At 43.7% G+C, this 14,994-nt stretch overlaps 1 protein-coding gene and 2 long non-coding RNA genes across 6 annotated transcripts in view; 1 reads left to right on the top strand and 2 right to left on the bottom strand.

The window, feature by feature from the left end:
* The window catches only part of LOC140609304 (uncharacterized), a 31,379-nt gene extending 26,859 nt beyond the window's left edge, over positions 1-4,520 (bottom strand). Inside the window, exon 1 of one of the 2 annotated variants that reach the window (XR_012011193.1) lies at positions 297-4,520. This is a non-coding gene — a long non-coding RNA (uncharacterized lncRNA). The remainder of the gene's footprint in view (positions 1-296) is intronic. The other variant, XR_012011194.1, reaches the window with a different exon arrangement.
* The window catches only part of SLC35B4 (solute carrier family 35 member B4), a 34,163-nt gene continuing 23,424 nt past the window's right edge, over positions 4,256-14,994 (top strand). The window contains exons 1-2 of one of the 2 annotated variants that reach the window (XM_072784636.1): positions 4,256-4,554; positions 9,247-9,360. In XM_072784636.1, coding sequence (XP_072640737.1) covers positions 4,478-4,554; positions 9,247-9,360 — 191 coding nt within the window. In that variant the 5' untranslated portion in view covers positions 4,256-4,477. Of the gene's footprint in view, positions 4,555-4,727; positions 5,095-9,246; positions 9,361-14,994 lie in introns of those variants that run through there. The other variant, XM_072784637.1, reaches the window with a different exon arrangement.
* LOC140609305 (uncharacterized) lies at positions 6,858-13,451 on the bottom strand. Of its 2 annotated transcripts, XR_012011196.1 has the most exons (6): positions 13,299-13,451; positions 10,871-11,788; positions 9,216-9,470; positions 8,949-9,116; positions 7,649-7,709; positions 6,858-7,168 (listed from the first exon to the last, which is right to left on the bottom strand). It is a non-coding gene; the product is annotated as an uncharacterized lncRNA (long non-coding RNA). The 2 variants fall into 2 exon arrangements; XR_012011195.1 differs by having other exon boundaries at positions 8,949-9,470.

Here is a 14,994-nt window from a genome sequence, read left to right as displayed (position 1 = left end):
GGGGAAGAGATGATGAACGTTCCCAAAGTGATAGGTCCTTCTTCACAAGGGAAGGGGGTTGTGCGAAGGTTTAGCACATTGAGCCCAGCTGCTGTCTAAGAAATTCTGTTCATTCAAAGATGCCAGAATTTTGAACTCAGAGAAGAAAAGAAGAAAACGTCTGGGAGATGAAGCCTTGCCTATACTGCATAACTTTGGTTTTACAATCAAACGATTGAAAGATTGAAGTTGAAATGACAACCCCCCCCCCCAAAAAAAAAACAGGTTGTCCCAGTTGTTGATTTACAGCTTCTCACCTCCAAATTCACTCTTCACAGTTTTGCATGTGGTGCTGGTGCGCTGGATCCTGTGGACATCTGTCCTCTGCCAGGTGACCCAGTGAGGAGCTTTGTCACAGGATGTGCTGCAAGAGCAGTGTTGTGAGGACGCAGAATTCAGCAGTACCTTTGCAGGAGTCTACTAGAGAGTCCTGTTCCAGAGCCAGATCTGGCTTCCTAGGAAGTACCATGTCCCCAAGCAGCTTCCTGATGAGTTGGCCAGTGACCCAGCTGGACTCCAGAGGGTGGCTCACAGTGAGTTTGATTGGCAGCTCACAGAACTCTGCTAGCCAGGTGGCCATAACCACACCCTTTTCAGTAAGGCCCAGATCTCAGTTTGGCCTTCAAGAAGGCCGTCTTCCAAATTTGTTCCTTCCTTGGGTTGTCTGCCTCAGTCTTAGGTGGGAGCTGCTCCTCGTATCTGCTATATGTACAATCTTGGGAGTTCCTTAACTCCTTAGAGTCATGACTTCTCTGTTACTAGTTAGTAATTCTTGAGATCAAACTTTCCCTGTTCACGACTGTGTGATTTCTGTTTCCTGACTAAGGCCTTGATTAATATACTCACATCCAACAGAATCACGTGCTTAATAGCTCACCAGAAGCTAAGTGGGGCAGATTCCATAGTAGTGCTATTCGTAATAGCCAGACTGTCCATTCCCAAAAGGAGAGAAATAATTTGTGGTATATTCATGGCAAGGAATGCTGGAGAGCAATGAGAGTAAATGAACTACAAATACATGCAACAACACAGACAAACAGAAACAGAATATTGAATGAAAGAAACAGAAACAAAAGAAAATATGCTGTATGATTCCATTTATGTGAAGTCCCAAAACAGGCAAAGCAAATTCTGGTGCTGGAAAGGAAGAAAAGTGGTTATTCCTGGAGGGGATTAGTGATTGGGAGGGGGAATAAGGAAATTCTGGAATGTTTCTTGGCCAGGGTATTGGTTATGTATATCATTGTTTATGCAAATGAATTGAGCAGTGCATTTTTTGTGTTTATACTTTTGATGTTTAAAAATGAGTCATGACTGAAAATATGTACTATGTAATAAAAATAATTAATAAAAATATATACATATTTATTGAATGTACAAGTTATTAATTATCTGACTCAAGTAGTAAAGCAAAGCTCATTCAAGACAACAAAAAAATATATGTACATAGTACAATATCAGTCATTGTATATGATACTGAGGATCAAGGGATGAATCCAATATTCTTGGTTCTGTCTGCAAAGGAGCATGGTCTACAGGGGAGACCGACTTGAAAGTGACAACTAGAACACAACAGGTTTCATGGATTCGTTCAGGAATGGATGAAGCGCTGCAGAGAGAGGAGGGAGCCGGGAATGGTAGACTGTAAAGCTACACACAGAAAGATGGTATCTGAGAGGGGACTGTCCCTCCACATGGTGCAGAAGTATGTGCTTGCTCCACTGTCCTCCACTGCTGTGAAGGGATGAGAAGATGACCAGGGAGAAAGGGGGTATTCTGAGCAGAGAGGACATGTGCAGAGATGTGAATTTTGAAAGTCACCATAAACTCAGAAAGCAGAGAGTGTTTAATGTGGTAAGAGTCTGGATAGCACTGGGAAGGATAGTAGCAGATGAAACTACAGAGATCAACTGTGACTTAATTGTGACATGCTTGTCTACCTTCTGCAAGTGTGGTTTTTACACAAGGAGCCAAGAAGTGCCGTATAGCTAGTCTTCAAAGATGCCCTCCTGGCCCGCACCCAACCGATGCCTTGGTTAGACCTCTTCCACAGTGAATCTGGGTTGGCCAATGGAACCAATAGATTTTGGTGCAAGTGACACTATGTGACTTCTGAGGCCACTGCAGCTTCTGCCTTTGTTTCTTGGAAAACTCATTCGAGGGATGACAGTTGTCATATAAGAAGTCCAGCAATCCTGAGACTACAGCATTGAGAGGAAGCACAGCCTAAGAGAGACCATGGGGAAAAGGCTGTTCCTCAGCCCAGCTTTCAGGGGACTCCAACCTCCGGTGACATCTGACAACCACTACATCAGAAAACCTCAGAAAACCCCAATGGAGCTGTGTGTTGAGCATGTATAATATAAAGAACTGCAGGGAAGAATTTTTTTTATTTGGCTCTACACTATATTTTGAATCACTACACTTCAGTGTGGTCTATTACACAGAACTAAACAACTAGAAAAGACATTTTAGCATAGCAGTGCGACACAGAGAGTTTTGAGTTTGTTTTTTGGAAACACAGTCTGGAGACAGCATGAAGGGTGGGCTGAAGAAGGCAGAGGTTGAAGGCACCAAGACATGTTTAAAGGCTTCTGCAAGAGGATAAGTGGATTGAGAGGCTGGAATCTAGAAGTATCTGTGAGGCATACTTGACAGGATGTAGAGATCAAATAAATGTGTGGTGGGAAGGAGAGGAAGACTGTGAAAATCTTTCAGGTTTCTGCCCAAAGAGAATAGGTGGATAGATAATGTCCTTAGTAGAAATAAGGGCCTATTGGGACACGTGGATGACTAAGTCAGTTAAGTATCTGCCTTCAGCTCATCATGATCCCAGGGTCCTGCTTCTCCTCCTCCTCCTGCCCCCTCCCCTCTCCCTGCTTGTGCTCTCTCTCTCTCTCTCAAATAAAGCAATGAAATCTTTTTAGAAAAAGAAATAAAGGCCTATATGGAAGGGTAGATGAGCTGTGTATATACTTAAGCTGAAAGGTTTACAAGGACATATTGCTGAAGAAGTCAAATAAGCAGTTGGAAAGTTTAAGGCACACAGGAAATTGGGGCTGTACCTGCCCATATATACACACATGGGCTCTGAGTTACATATAACGATGGTTAAAGTTATGGAAATGAGATCACCTACAGAAAGTGTTTCGGGCAGGAAGAGGAGGGACAAATAATTGGACTTTGGTAGGCTTGGGGCAGAGGAGGAAAAGCCCGCAAACAAAACTGAAAAAAAAAAAAATAGAGAAATAGAAAGAGAAGCAGGAGACTTGTGTCTTATAGGCAAACGGACAAGAGAGTGTCAAGAGGATGGAGCTTTCATCGTCAAAAGCCACTGCAAGATCACGTAAGGCGAGGATGTGGTATATGGTTTTGACAATTAAGAGGTCATCAAGAGTCAGCCTTTCATCAGAGTAAAAAGCAAAGACTATGAACTTAGATCACTCTTTAAAGATACCTGGTGGCCACTGAGGGATCCCTTGATGGGATGAGCCCTGGGTGTCATACTATACGTCGGCAAATCGAATTTAAATTAAAAATGTAAAAAAAAAAAAAAAAGATGCCTGGTGGCGAAATGAAAAACAAAGATAAGTTCGTCTGGGCAGGACATAAGCGGCGGGGAAGGGGGCCTCGGGGCAGGCTGGCCGCACGAGTCCCTGGCTCAACAGGAGGGCCGAAACCGGTCCCGGAGTCGCGGGTCTCCAGGCCTGCGTCTGCTCCTCCAGACGTGGTCCACGGACCAGGAGCGTGGGCGTCACCCGGGAACACACGCCGCGGTGCTTAGTGAATCTCAGGCTGCAGTTAGGCCAGGCCCAGGCAAGCGGGCAAGACAGGCATTACCGTTCCCGTCTTCACCTAGGGCGGGACTCGGCTCGAGGAAGTCGCCCGACGCGGCGGAGCTGAGTAGCGGCCGAGCCGAGACTCTATCCCCGAGTCGCAAGTTCTTTCCAAGACGTAGACAAGCAAGTTCACAGGCTCCATGTCTACTCCCGCTCTTGTCAGGCGAACTGCTTCGGATGATAGCAGCGGCGACTGCACAGCACGACCCTCTCCGAGCCTCCAGCGGCCTCTCGGCTCCGGAACTTCACTTCCCAGCAAGCCCAGCGGCCTCCTGCCGCGCGAGGCACGACGGGCACCCCGTCCGGCTCTCGTCTCTGGCGGAAGAACCGTGAGGCGGGACCCGACGTGGCCGGACGCAAGGGCGCGCGGCGCCCTGGGACATGTAGTCTGGCCCCGGCCGGGACGCCCCCGCGGATGAATGGGGCCCAGGCGGACTGCGAACTACAGCGCCTCGGCCGGCTGCGTTGGTGGCCGCCGCGGGGGAAAGGGAGCCGGCGGCGGCGGCGGCCCGGCGGGGATGCTCCGTGCGGCGGGGGACGCGGCGGCGCGGCTTGCTGGGGTGGCGGTCTAGGCGGGCGCCTCCTCCCGCGCTCCGGCCATGCGCCCGGCCCTCGCGGTGGGCCTGGTGTTCGCAGGCTGCTGCAGCAATGTCGTCTTCCTGGAGCTCCTGGCCCGGTGAGTGACCGGCGCGGGGCGGGGCGGGGCGCGGCCGCTGGGGACCCGGCATCCCCGGAGGGCGACGCGGGCGTCCGCCGCCCTCGCCGCCCTCGCCGCATTGAAGCCTGCAGAGGGTTCCCTGGGCCGGGCCCCCGTCGGCCGGGTCGGCCGGGGGCTCGTGGCAGCAGCACCCAGCGTTCCTGCGGCTCTTGCCTGCATCGCGTTCCTGCCGCATCCGGGCTTGAGCAGAGGATGTGGTACTCGCCGAGGACAAGGTTTCATTCAGGTGGCCGCCAAGGCATCTGTGCTGTTGGCCTTGAGATGGACTTGACCCAGGCGTACCTCCCGCCGACGGCGTGGGACGGATTCTCAGTCCAGTGCGGAGCCTGGCCCCTTGACCGAGACCGGAACTCGGCCTTCCGACGGCACAGCCCCTAGGTTGAGAAGCGTGCGTTTCGAGGTGTCGCCGTATGACTTCGGGCTGGTCGGGACACTTCCCCAGAGGGCAGCGAGGTTGGCTTCACAGAGGCGGCACTCAATGCAGAGTAGCGTGCAGAGGTCAGCCACTGAGAGACGACAGGCGGACCAGCACAGGCTCGGACCCAAACTGCCAAGTCTTGGCTTGGGCATCCTTTTCATTTAGCTGCTCTGGGCTGAGGAGTAAACTGTCCGTGGGGTCATCTAGTGCCCTGTGTCATAAGGTCATGTATATATGTTTATAACACGGTATGACATTCCAGGGCCTTCATAGGATTTCTGCCCAATGTTTCAAGCTGTGTAAGAGCGTAAGATTTCAGGCTTATCAGAACAATCTTGTGTACCAAACAGGCCAGGAGTTACAGTCTCTTTACTGAAAGTGAAACAGGTCCCAAGAAGTTAGGTGAGGTGGCAGGGCTAGTCCGGCACCTTTTGCAACCTCCTTGTTATTTTTGAACGTAAGCCGCCCGCAGAATTTTGGTCAGCTCCTCACGTGCAGCCCGCTAGAACTGTGTTTTGCCTTCCGTTACCATCGATTAGTCATTCTGAAGCAATCAGTTTGCTCAGGGTGTGGGTTAATTTTTGCTCTTACAGAGCTTGAAATCTTATGCAGAAAGTGTTGATGAAGATCCGTCACTTATTTTGGGAGTAGGTGGAGAGAGGTTTAAAAATGGAAGGAAAAAAAAAAAAAAAGCATCCCGTTGTCAGTCTGGTACACTTCAAAGGAAGATCACTTTGGAAATGGATTTAAAAATATTAGAAAAGTGGTACGATTGGGGCAGCCATGGAAATGGAGGTCAGAGAATAATGTTATATTATAAATATATATAAATATAATACTTGCGTTGAATATGCCATTAAATTAAATCATGCCAAAGGCTGTATAACATCATCATATGCTAGCACCTGAAAGCTCTCCTTACCAAGTGGGGCTCTTGGCTAAATTAGTTGAAAGGTGCAGGTGGTGGCTCCAGCCTCACAGGGTTTTGAAGGATTCCATAAAATCCAGGCGCAAAGCACCTGAAGCACATTGACTTCCTCTTCTAACAACTTCTGTTTCAGTACGGGTAAACCTTGTATTAACGAGCTACTCCTGAAAAGTCGTGATAAATCTAACATTATGGAATGTTTTGGTGAAATATAGCAGCTTCTATGTAGAACAGTTGGAAGAATTTATAAATAAATCCTCCTTTTTTTTTTTTTTTTTTTGTAAATCTAGCTTTTTGCATACAGCAATGGGTTTTCATAAAGTGATGGAGGGATGCATTTATTAATTTAGTGACTGGTGTACACCAGACTGAATAGCAGCTTTTTCCTGATTTGCTTGGGCAACTCACAACGTACCTTGTTAAAAGATCAATAAAATAAGAGCAGGTTGGACCAGATGGTCTTTAAGGTTCTTTGTAGATTTGGCCTCCTCATAAATTTTGACTTTATCATGGGACATTACAGTGGAAAGCTCGTAAATTTTTGTAGGGCAGGAACTGTGCTCTCATATGGCTTCCTTGGAACCATTATGTGCCCTAATAAGTGCCAACTAGAACACTAAATATAAATGGAAATGGTAGAGTGACTTGTAGGGAGAAGGAAACATTTTTATCCATTTCCCCCAAATTGGAAAACAGATTTAGGTTTTTCTTTCTGATTTTTATATCTGTAATTGGGACCTATAATAAAAAGCACCACCCAGCCATACAGAACAGACATGAAGTCATGAATGGATTCCTTGATGTCCTTCCTGAAAGAGCTTGGAAACAAAATGCGCACACACCAGCTAACTAGCTAGCCAAGGTAGTGTGTGTCTTACGTCAGGAAAGCAATCTGAAACATTTTCTTTTTCCTATTTTATTTCACAATCAAGTGTATAATGTTGACTCAAGGAAGTTTCCTAAATCTGGAGAACTACAGAAGGCATAAACTTCTTCAAATTTGCTTGTCTTTCAAGTAAAAATTTGAATTCTTGACAAAGAGAATTCAAAGTAAAAGAAACTTTGCAGGGATCCCTGGGTGGCGCAGCGGTTTAGCGCCTGCCTTTGGCCCAGGGCGCGATCCTGGAGACCCGGGATCGAATCCCACGTCAGGCTCCCGGTGCATGGAGCCTGCTTCTCCTTCTGCCTGTGTCTCTGCGCCTCTCTCTCTCTCTCTCTGTGTGTAACTATCATAAATAAATAAAAATTAAAAAAAAAAAAAAAAAGAAACTTTGCAGTTGATTATAATTGTTAAGAAGTTAAAGTTCAAGGAAACAAGTGATTTAGAGAAAAGGACCCACAAGCTTTTATACTGAAGTTTTAAAATGAATTACTCAAGTTAAAACAAATAGTTCCATTGGTAGCCATACAACAGCGTGTTCCCCAAAAGAGCTCTCTAAAATGACTTTAAAAAAAAATTTAATTATGTGAGTACATTAGGGATATTTTTAAATCCTATGGGAATAGACAAAGTAGAATAGGGTTGTCAAGGGAGGAGGGAGGAGGCAATGGAGAGGGACCCGGATGGGTATGGGATTTCTTTGGGGGATACCCTAAAATGGTAAGCTGCACAACTCTGAAAATACTAAAAACCACTGAATTGTAAACAGTTATATAAGGGAGCCTGCAGACATCACTTATTTGCCCTGTAGCTCTGGGAGACTTACCTGAGTCAGTGCCATGTGACCCTCAGTGTCTTTAGCAGTGCAATGGGCATAATAACTACCTCTGTAAAAATACAAATAAAGATAAAATTAAAAATTATTATGCGTTTTAAAAAATTCTGTGAGAAATACACTTGTAAAGTGAATCATTTTTAGAAATAAATGGTTTCTTTTTATCTTTCACACAATACTAATATTTGAAGTCCTATTTCCTTAAAGTGAGGCACCCTTATATTCATTCAGCCGCTTGAGTGGCCGGATACTGCGCCCAAAATGTGGGGCACGAAGATGAATTGGACGTGGTCGGTCCCCTGACCTTCCCTGTGTCGCCCCAGGTTCTTACTGTTTCATACCCCATGTTTATCGCCCTCATTACGTTGTCATCTCCTTAAGGGTTCAGGGATCATCGGTCACCACAGTGGGAGCTCCCTAGCACCTAACTTTACACTTGGTAGGTTCTCCATAATTGTTCTTCAGTTGAATTGCCTTAATCTATTGGTAAAGAGAAACTGGGTGGGAAGCAAAGAAGCTTGTTGAACCGCATTTGGGCTAAGCCTTGTGATTGGCACTTGACATTTTCTCATTGAATCCTCACTCCAGAATTAAAAATTTATCACCTTTTTATAGGTGAGAAAAAAAGGTCAAGATAAATGTCTTTAAAAGGGTTACTATACTTTAATTGAAGACCTTCCAGTGTGCAAGATCCTGATGTTCTAGTCTTTACCTTTTTTCCCCCTCCGTGGCACACTATGGAGTACTTTCCAGGGACTGGCTTATTTACTCTGCAAGAAACCATCGAGACAAGCACTAATACTGTTCTCATTTTAAAGATAAGTAAACAGGATATAGATAGGGTAATTAACTTCCACTCTCACACTTCCATTCTAGAAAACTGGATCCTGCCTGCCATTGTGTAATTTTAACCACCGTGGTTATTATTATTGCTCCTTATCTCGACTTAACCCTGTCAAAGACCTTTGTCTCTAGACACTTTTTTCCTAATCACCCTTCCACAGATACATTTTATATTCTTTCATGTGCTTGATACTTAGAAATACAGCATGCATCTCCCCACCCCAAGAATCAGTTGTTGCCCCCATGGGAACCTTATCTAAGTGATGTTCCAGTCACCAACAATGGGTCCATGTCTTCTATTGACAGTAGTTTTGGTGGCTCTGGGGCAGGAGGCTATGTGAACATTCCAGGAGACCTGAGCATATTGTTGTGCTTGGGCTTTGCTGCTGAAGCTGACTAGTAACCTGACTGAAGCCCTGTAGATGAAGTGCATATCCCAGGTACATACCATCAACTTCCCAAGTTGACTAGAAAAGTTGTATCGTAGTTCTGACAACGAGTGTTATTGGCGTGATTCTTACTCCTGGCCTGCTACACCTAGGAAAGGGTGAAATAAGCTTGGATTCTTCTCTGTGAGCTCTGTTGATAGTCGTGTGTGATCCATGGGATATGAGATCTGAGATAAAGGTCAGTGGGTAATAGAAATCAATATTCCCTGTTACTTCAGATTCTCAGTATAACAAGTCTTGGTGCCCTTTATCTCAACTTTTTGTACCTTATTTGCCTTTTTGATATTTACTACACAGGAAGCATCCAGGATGCGGGAACATTGTGACATTTGCACAATTTTTATTTATTGCTGTGGAAGGCTTTCTCTTTGAAGCTGATTTGGGAAGGAAGCGGCCAGCGATCCCAATAAGGTATGGCACATTGAAGTCTCCTTTAGCCGTTTTTTGTTTTTGTTTTTTAAGAAGTTCAGGGCTTTTCTGGTACCGAGATAAAAGGAGTATGAGACATCCTTTTATATGATCTGTGTAAAAGATATTAGTACAATAATGTAATTCAATTTCTGAATTTAATATGTTGTAAAACCCCAGGGAGCCTATTTTTAGAATAAAATTCCCACTGCAACACAATAATTATAACAGAGACAACATTGTGTATGTGTGTAATACACGGTTGGTCAAAGGCTTAGTGTGACCACAATGTTTTTTAATAGTTATGTATGCTAGCCTCATGTTGGTAAAGTTGTCAAAAGCACTAAGAGTGGTATTCTTGTTCCCTTTTAAAAATGAATGGTTTTGGGGAATAAACAAGTGGTGCTTATGCAGCCTTGTGTTACACTAAATGCCACTGAATTGTTCACTTTAAAATGGTTGATTTTATGTTATGTGCATTTCCTCTCAATTAAAAGAAAGTGAATGGCAAGCTAAGGCAAAATTGTTGATTCCAAACCTCTACCCATTAGTCTAAATTTGCATAACTGTACTCAGGGGGCCAAATAGAAAACAAGACAGTTCTTCTAATAAACAGTGTATTGAAAATTCAGCATTCTTGCTGAGAAGAACTTGAAATAAAAGTGTAATGAATCCAACTGTGAGTTTGTAGTAAGATCAGGTCACTTAATCCCTTTGATATGGATATTCCTGGTGTGACCCTATCCAAAGACTGGTGAGGGCTCATAGTGGTTGGTGTTCTTTTGCAACATTCTTGAGTAGCCTGCTACAGAAAATCTGGTTGAATTTTGTTATTAATCTTGGGCTTTTAAATTTCCCAGCATGATGCTCAGTATTCTGAATAGGTTTTTCATTAGCTTTAATATCTGTGTAAAACTTTCTGCTTCCTAGACCAGCATTTACATCATGGTAGGAGCCTCTTTTTTTTTTTTTTTTTTAATTGCTCTATTGTTTTATTTTCAAATTTTTATTTAAATTTTAGTTAACATACAGTGCAATATTGGTTTCAGGAGTAGATTCAGTGACTCATCACTTACATGCAACACCCAGTGCTCATGACAAGTGCCCTCCTTAATGCCCATCACTCATCTAGCCCATCCTGCAATCACCTCCCTCCATCAGCCCTCGGTTTGTTCTCTATTGTTAAGAGTCTTCCTATGTTTTGCTTCCCTCTCTTCCCCCCCCCCACCCTTTTCCATGTGTTCATCTGTTTTGTTTCTTAAATTCCACATATGAGTGAGATCATGTGGTATTTAGTATTCCTCCTACTGACTTATTTTACTTAGCATAATACACTCTAGCTCCATCTACGTGGTTGCAAATGGCAAGATTCCATTCTCATGAATGGCTGAGTAATATTCCATTGCATATATTTACCACATCTTTATCCATTCATAAGTTGATGGACATTTGGGCTCTCTCCATAGTTCAGCTATTGTTGATAATGCTGCTATGCACATTGGGGTGCATGTACCTCTGAAAATCTGTATTTTTGTATCCTTTGGGTAAATATCTTGTAGTGCAGTTACTGGATCTACTGGATCATAGGGTAGCCATGTTTTTAAGTTTTTGAGGAATCTCCATACTGTTCTCCAGAGTAGTTGTACCAGTTTTCATTCCCATCAACAGTGCAAGAGGATTCCCTTTCTCCACATCCTCACTAACACCTGTTGTTTCTTACGTTGTTAATTTTAGCCATTCTGACAGGTGTGATGTGGTATCTCATCGTGATTTTGGTTGTATTTCCCTGATTAAAGATATTGAGCATCTTTTCATGTGTCTGTTAGCTATCTGGATATCTTCTTTAGAAAAGTATTTATTCGTGTCTTCTGTCCATTTCTTAACTGGATTGTTTGGGTTTTTTTGTGCATTGAGTTTGATAAGTTCTTTATAGATCTTGGATACTAACCCTTTGTCAGATATGTCACTTGCAAATATCTTCTCCCATTCTGTAGGTTGCCTTTTAGTTGTGTTGACTGTTTCCTTTGCTGTGCAGAAGCTTTTTATCTTGAGGAATTACCGATAGTTCATTTTTGCTTTTGTTTCCTTTGCCTCTGGTGACAAGTCTAGTAAGAAATTGCTATGGTCAAGGTCAAAGAGGTTGGCTGCTGCCTATTTTCTCCTTTATATTTTGATGGTTTCCTGTTTTACATTTAGGTCTTTCATCCACTTTAAATTTATTTTTGTGTATGGTGTAAGAAAGTGGTTCAATCTCATTCTTCTTCATGCTGCTCTCCAGTTTTCTCAACACCATTTGTTGAAGAGACTCTTTTTTTCCATTGGCTGTTCTTTCCTGCTTTTTGAGTATTAATTGACCACATAGTTGTGGGTCCATTTCTTGATTCTCTATTCTGCTCCAATGATCTATGTGTCCCTGATAGCCAAAGCAGTCCTGAAAGAGAAGAACAAAACTGAAGGCATCACGATTTCAGGTTTCAAGCTATATTACAAAGCTGTGGTCATCAAGACAGTATGGCACTGGCACAGAACAAGGACACGGCTCACACATTTTTGATTCCTCTGACCCTTTTCCGCCTCTTCCCACTGTCTCCATTCAGGTTGCCACTAGCACAATTCAGGAATCCATTCACTCTCAACCATTAACTTTTATAAGGTATCCTAGCTGGCTGGCTTCTTGCCTCCCATGCCACCCCTCCATCCCTGTGTTTTGACTTCCTACTGTTGTATTGTGACATCCCCCTCTCACAAGCACTCAGGGGTCACCAGTAGGTTCAGAGAGGAGCCCAGCTCCCTAACCTGCCCTTTGAGGCTCCCCGGGATCTTGCCCCAAAACTTCTAACTCCATGTGTGTCCCATGGTGCTGGCTATTTTATTTTCTATCTGTGAAGTTGCAGTCAAAATCTTGACATCATGGAAATGCCATTCATCCCGAGGAACAATTTCTAGGCCATTCTATGTAGGCGCAACGTGGAATAGTTGGAATTCATTATTCCGTAAGGCCTTCATGAACTCTATCTCCGAATGGCATTGTTTTAAGAAAATTTGGCAAGAAACCTTGTAGTATTTTAGAAGCTGTGAAATAGCTGTTCTTGGTGTTAAAAAAAAAAAAAATGTCAACTGAGTAAATTTGAAGATCTAAGTGGTTTTAGTAGATGATTCATGAATCAGGCAGTATCCATCTACCAAGAATAGAAGATCTCTACCTCAGCTAAAGAAGGGAAAGGCTCTTCAAGGCAGAGAGCATTAAAAAAAAAAAAAGAAGAAAGGAATTTATTAGCAAGATATGCATTGTTTAGGTGAGGTCACCTCAAAAGGAGAGCAGAAGGGGGTCTATCAGAAAATTCCTCAGTGTTGATCAGGGAATTCTACGTTGGCTGGTTAAAGGTGACATTGGGTGGGAGGAGGAATAAAGTCTTGGTTTAATGAGTTGGGTTGTTAACCTAAGTGGCACAATTTGGGGCCTGTGGTTTTCTTTTGAGCACTACCCCCTTTCAGTCAGACTCTCAGCTCCACTGAGAGATGTGATAAACATGTAAGGAAGGCCTTAGCACCACTCTCCAGTTACTGCCCTGAAGTTCTTTAAGTTTCTGTTGTTCCTTTGTGTGATATCCATAGATTGTAACCTTTTTCCTTAACCTCTGTAGTATTCACAGGTCACAACTTCAGATTACCACTCCTTAAGTTGGTTATTTTGTTCCTAGATGTTCCAGTTTTAGGGAGATCGTTTGCTTGATGGTTAGCGCCTACATGTATTTCAGGGTTGTGCAAGAATACAATGCACCAGAGAGATTATTATCATTACCATAAGTGGGATAAATCCCAGTATTTGGAGTGCACTTTAGAACCATTGTCCCCAAGACCCAGACCAATCAAAATCAAACGAGTCCAAGACTCTGTGAAGAGTCACCTTTTAAGCCCAGTGACTTGTTCTGTGATCTTACCTGAGTTTCAGCGTCCCCATGTGTCCTGTCCAGGCACACCAGGTGGTATTGGCCACAGCACAGGCACCTCCTTTGTCAGCTAATAGATAATAGCTCTTCTGTTATTTGGGAAATAGGGACCTGTCAAAAGGCGTGAATTCTGAATCATGAATGTCTTCTGGTAGACCCCCTCCCCTTTTCTTAAAAAAAAGATCTATTTATTTTAGAGGGGGCACGCAGAGGGAGAGAATCTCAAGCAGACTCCCCACTGAATGTGGAGCCTGATGTAGGGCTCATTCTCACCATCCAGAGATCATGACCTGAGCTGAAATCAAGAGTTGGGCACCCAACTGGCTGAGCCACCAGGCACCCTGATAGGCCCTTTCTAACTCAACAACGTAAATTTAGGGAAGTCGACCAATGAAGTGTCTTATTTTATCTGTGAAAAGTTAGGGGGGGCACAGTTAGATTTTTTTCTATTTTGAAATAAAGGGTTGTTTAAATTTCAGAGGTTGCTGTGTTATAAGGACATTGAGACAACAAAATCTGGCAGTGAGGGGCTATTTTTGCAGAAGCAGAATGGACTTTATCCACATGTGCCACAGTCTTACAAATACAATATGAAGGCTTGGTGTTATTTTTTTGACAGTGTTTTCCATGTAATTTACACATCAAATGGCTTCATTCATTTAACAGGTCCTTTGGAATGTTTGGGTCAAAAAACTTCACTTATAATTTGGTTGAGGGGGATCCCTGGGTGGCGCAGTGGTTTGGCGCCTGCCTTTGGCCCAGGACGTGATCCTGGAGACCCGGGATCGAATCCCACGTCAGGCTCCCGGTGCACGGAGCCTGCTTCTCCCTCTGCCTGTGTCTCTGCCTCTCTCTCTCTCTCTCTGTGTGACTGTCATAAATAAATTTAAAAAAATATTAAAAAAAAAATTTGAGGAAGTTACTAAAAAAATTTTTTTTTAAAGATTTGATGTATTTAGTTGAGAGACAGCGAGAGTGCAGGGAGAGAGGGGCAGAGGAAGTGGAAGAAGCAGACTCCCCATTGAGCAGGAAGCCTATTGTGGGGCTGGATCCCAGGACCCTGGGATCATGACCTGAGCCGAAGGCAGACGCTTCACTGACTGAGCCACCCAGGAGTCCCAGTCAAAAATATTTTTTAAAAAGGTTTTAAAGTTCTTACCTAAATAGGATCACAGATTACCACAAAATCTAATACTTAAAAAGTGAAAGAGATTTTTACAGTCTTAGCCAAATGAGACCAAAAGCCTAAGAAAATCTTGTCCTTTTAATAGAGATAAAACCAAATTCTACTTTTCCACTAGCTTACTTTTGATATTAAAACTCATTTTTAGGGAACCTTGGGTGGCGCAGCGGTTTAGTGCCTGCCTTTGGCCCGGGGCGCGATCCTGGAGACCCGGGATCGAATCCCACGTCAGGCTCCCAGTGCATGGAGCCTGCTTCTCCCTCTGCCTGTGTCTCTGCCTCTCTCTCTCTCTCTCTCTCTGTGACTATCATAAATAAATAAAAATTAAAAAAAATAAAACTCATTTTTAAAAATAAATTTATTTTAATCGTAATCAGTTTGACCACACATGAAACTTCTTGTTTAAAGATTATCTTTCCACAAACCTGCTACTTTTTTCCCCCTCTGCATCCCAGTTTTGTTCTATGTTTTTTTCCCTTTAAACAACCAACCTCATTTTAGAAC

The sequence above is a fragment of the Canis lupus genome, chromosome 18, assembly GCF_048164855.1.
Source record: "Canis lupus baileyi chromosome 18, mCanLup2.hap1, whole genome shotgun sequence".
Taxonomy (NCBI): domain Eukaryota; kingdom Metazoa; phylum Chordata; class Mammalia; order Carnivora; family Canidae; genus Canis; species Canis lupus.
The sequence above is the reverse complement of the archived record's forward strand: the minus strand, read 5'-3'. Positions and strand labels throughout refer to the sequence as shown.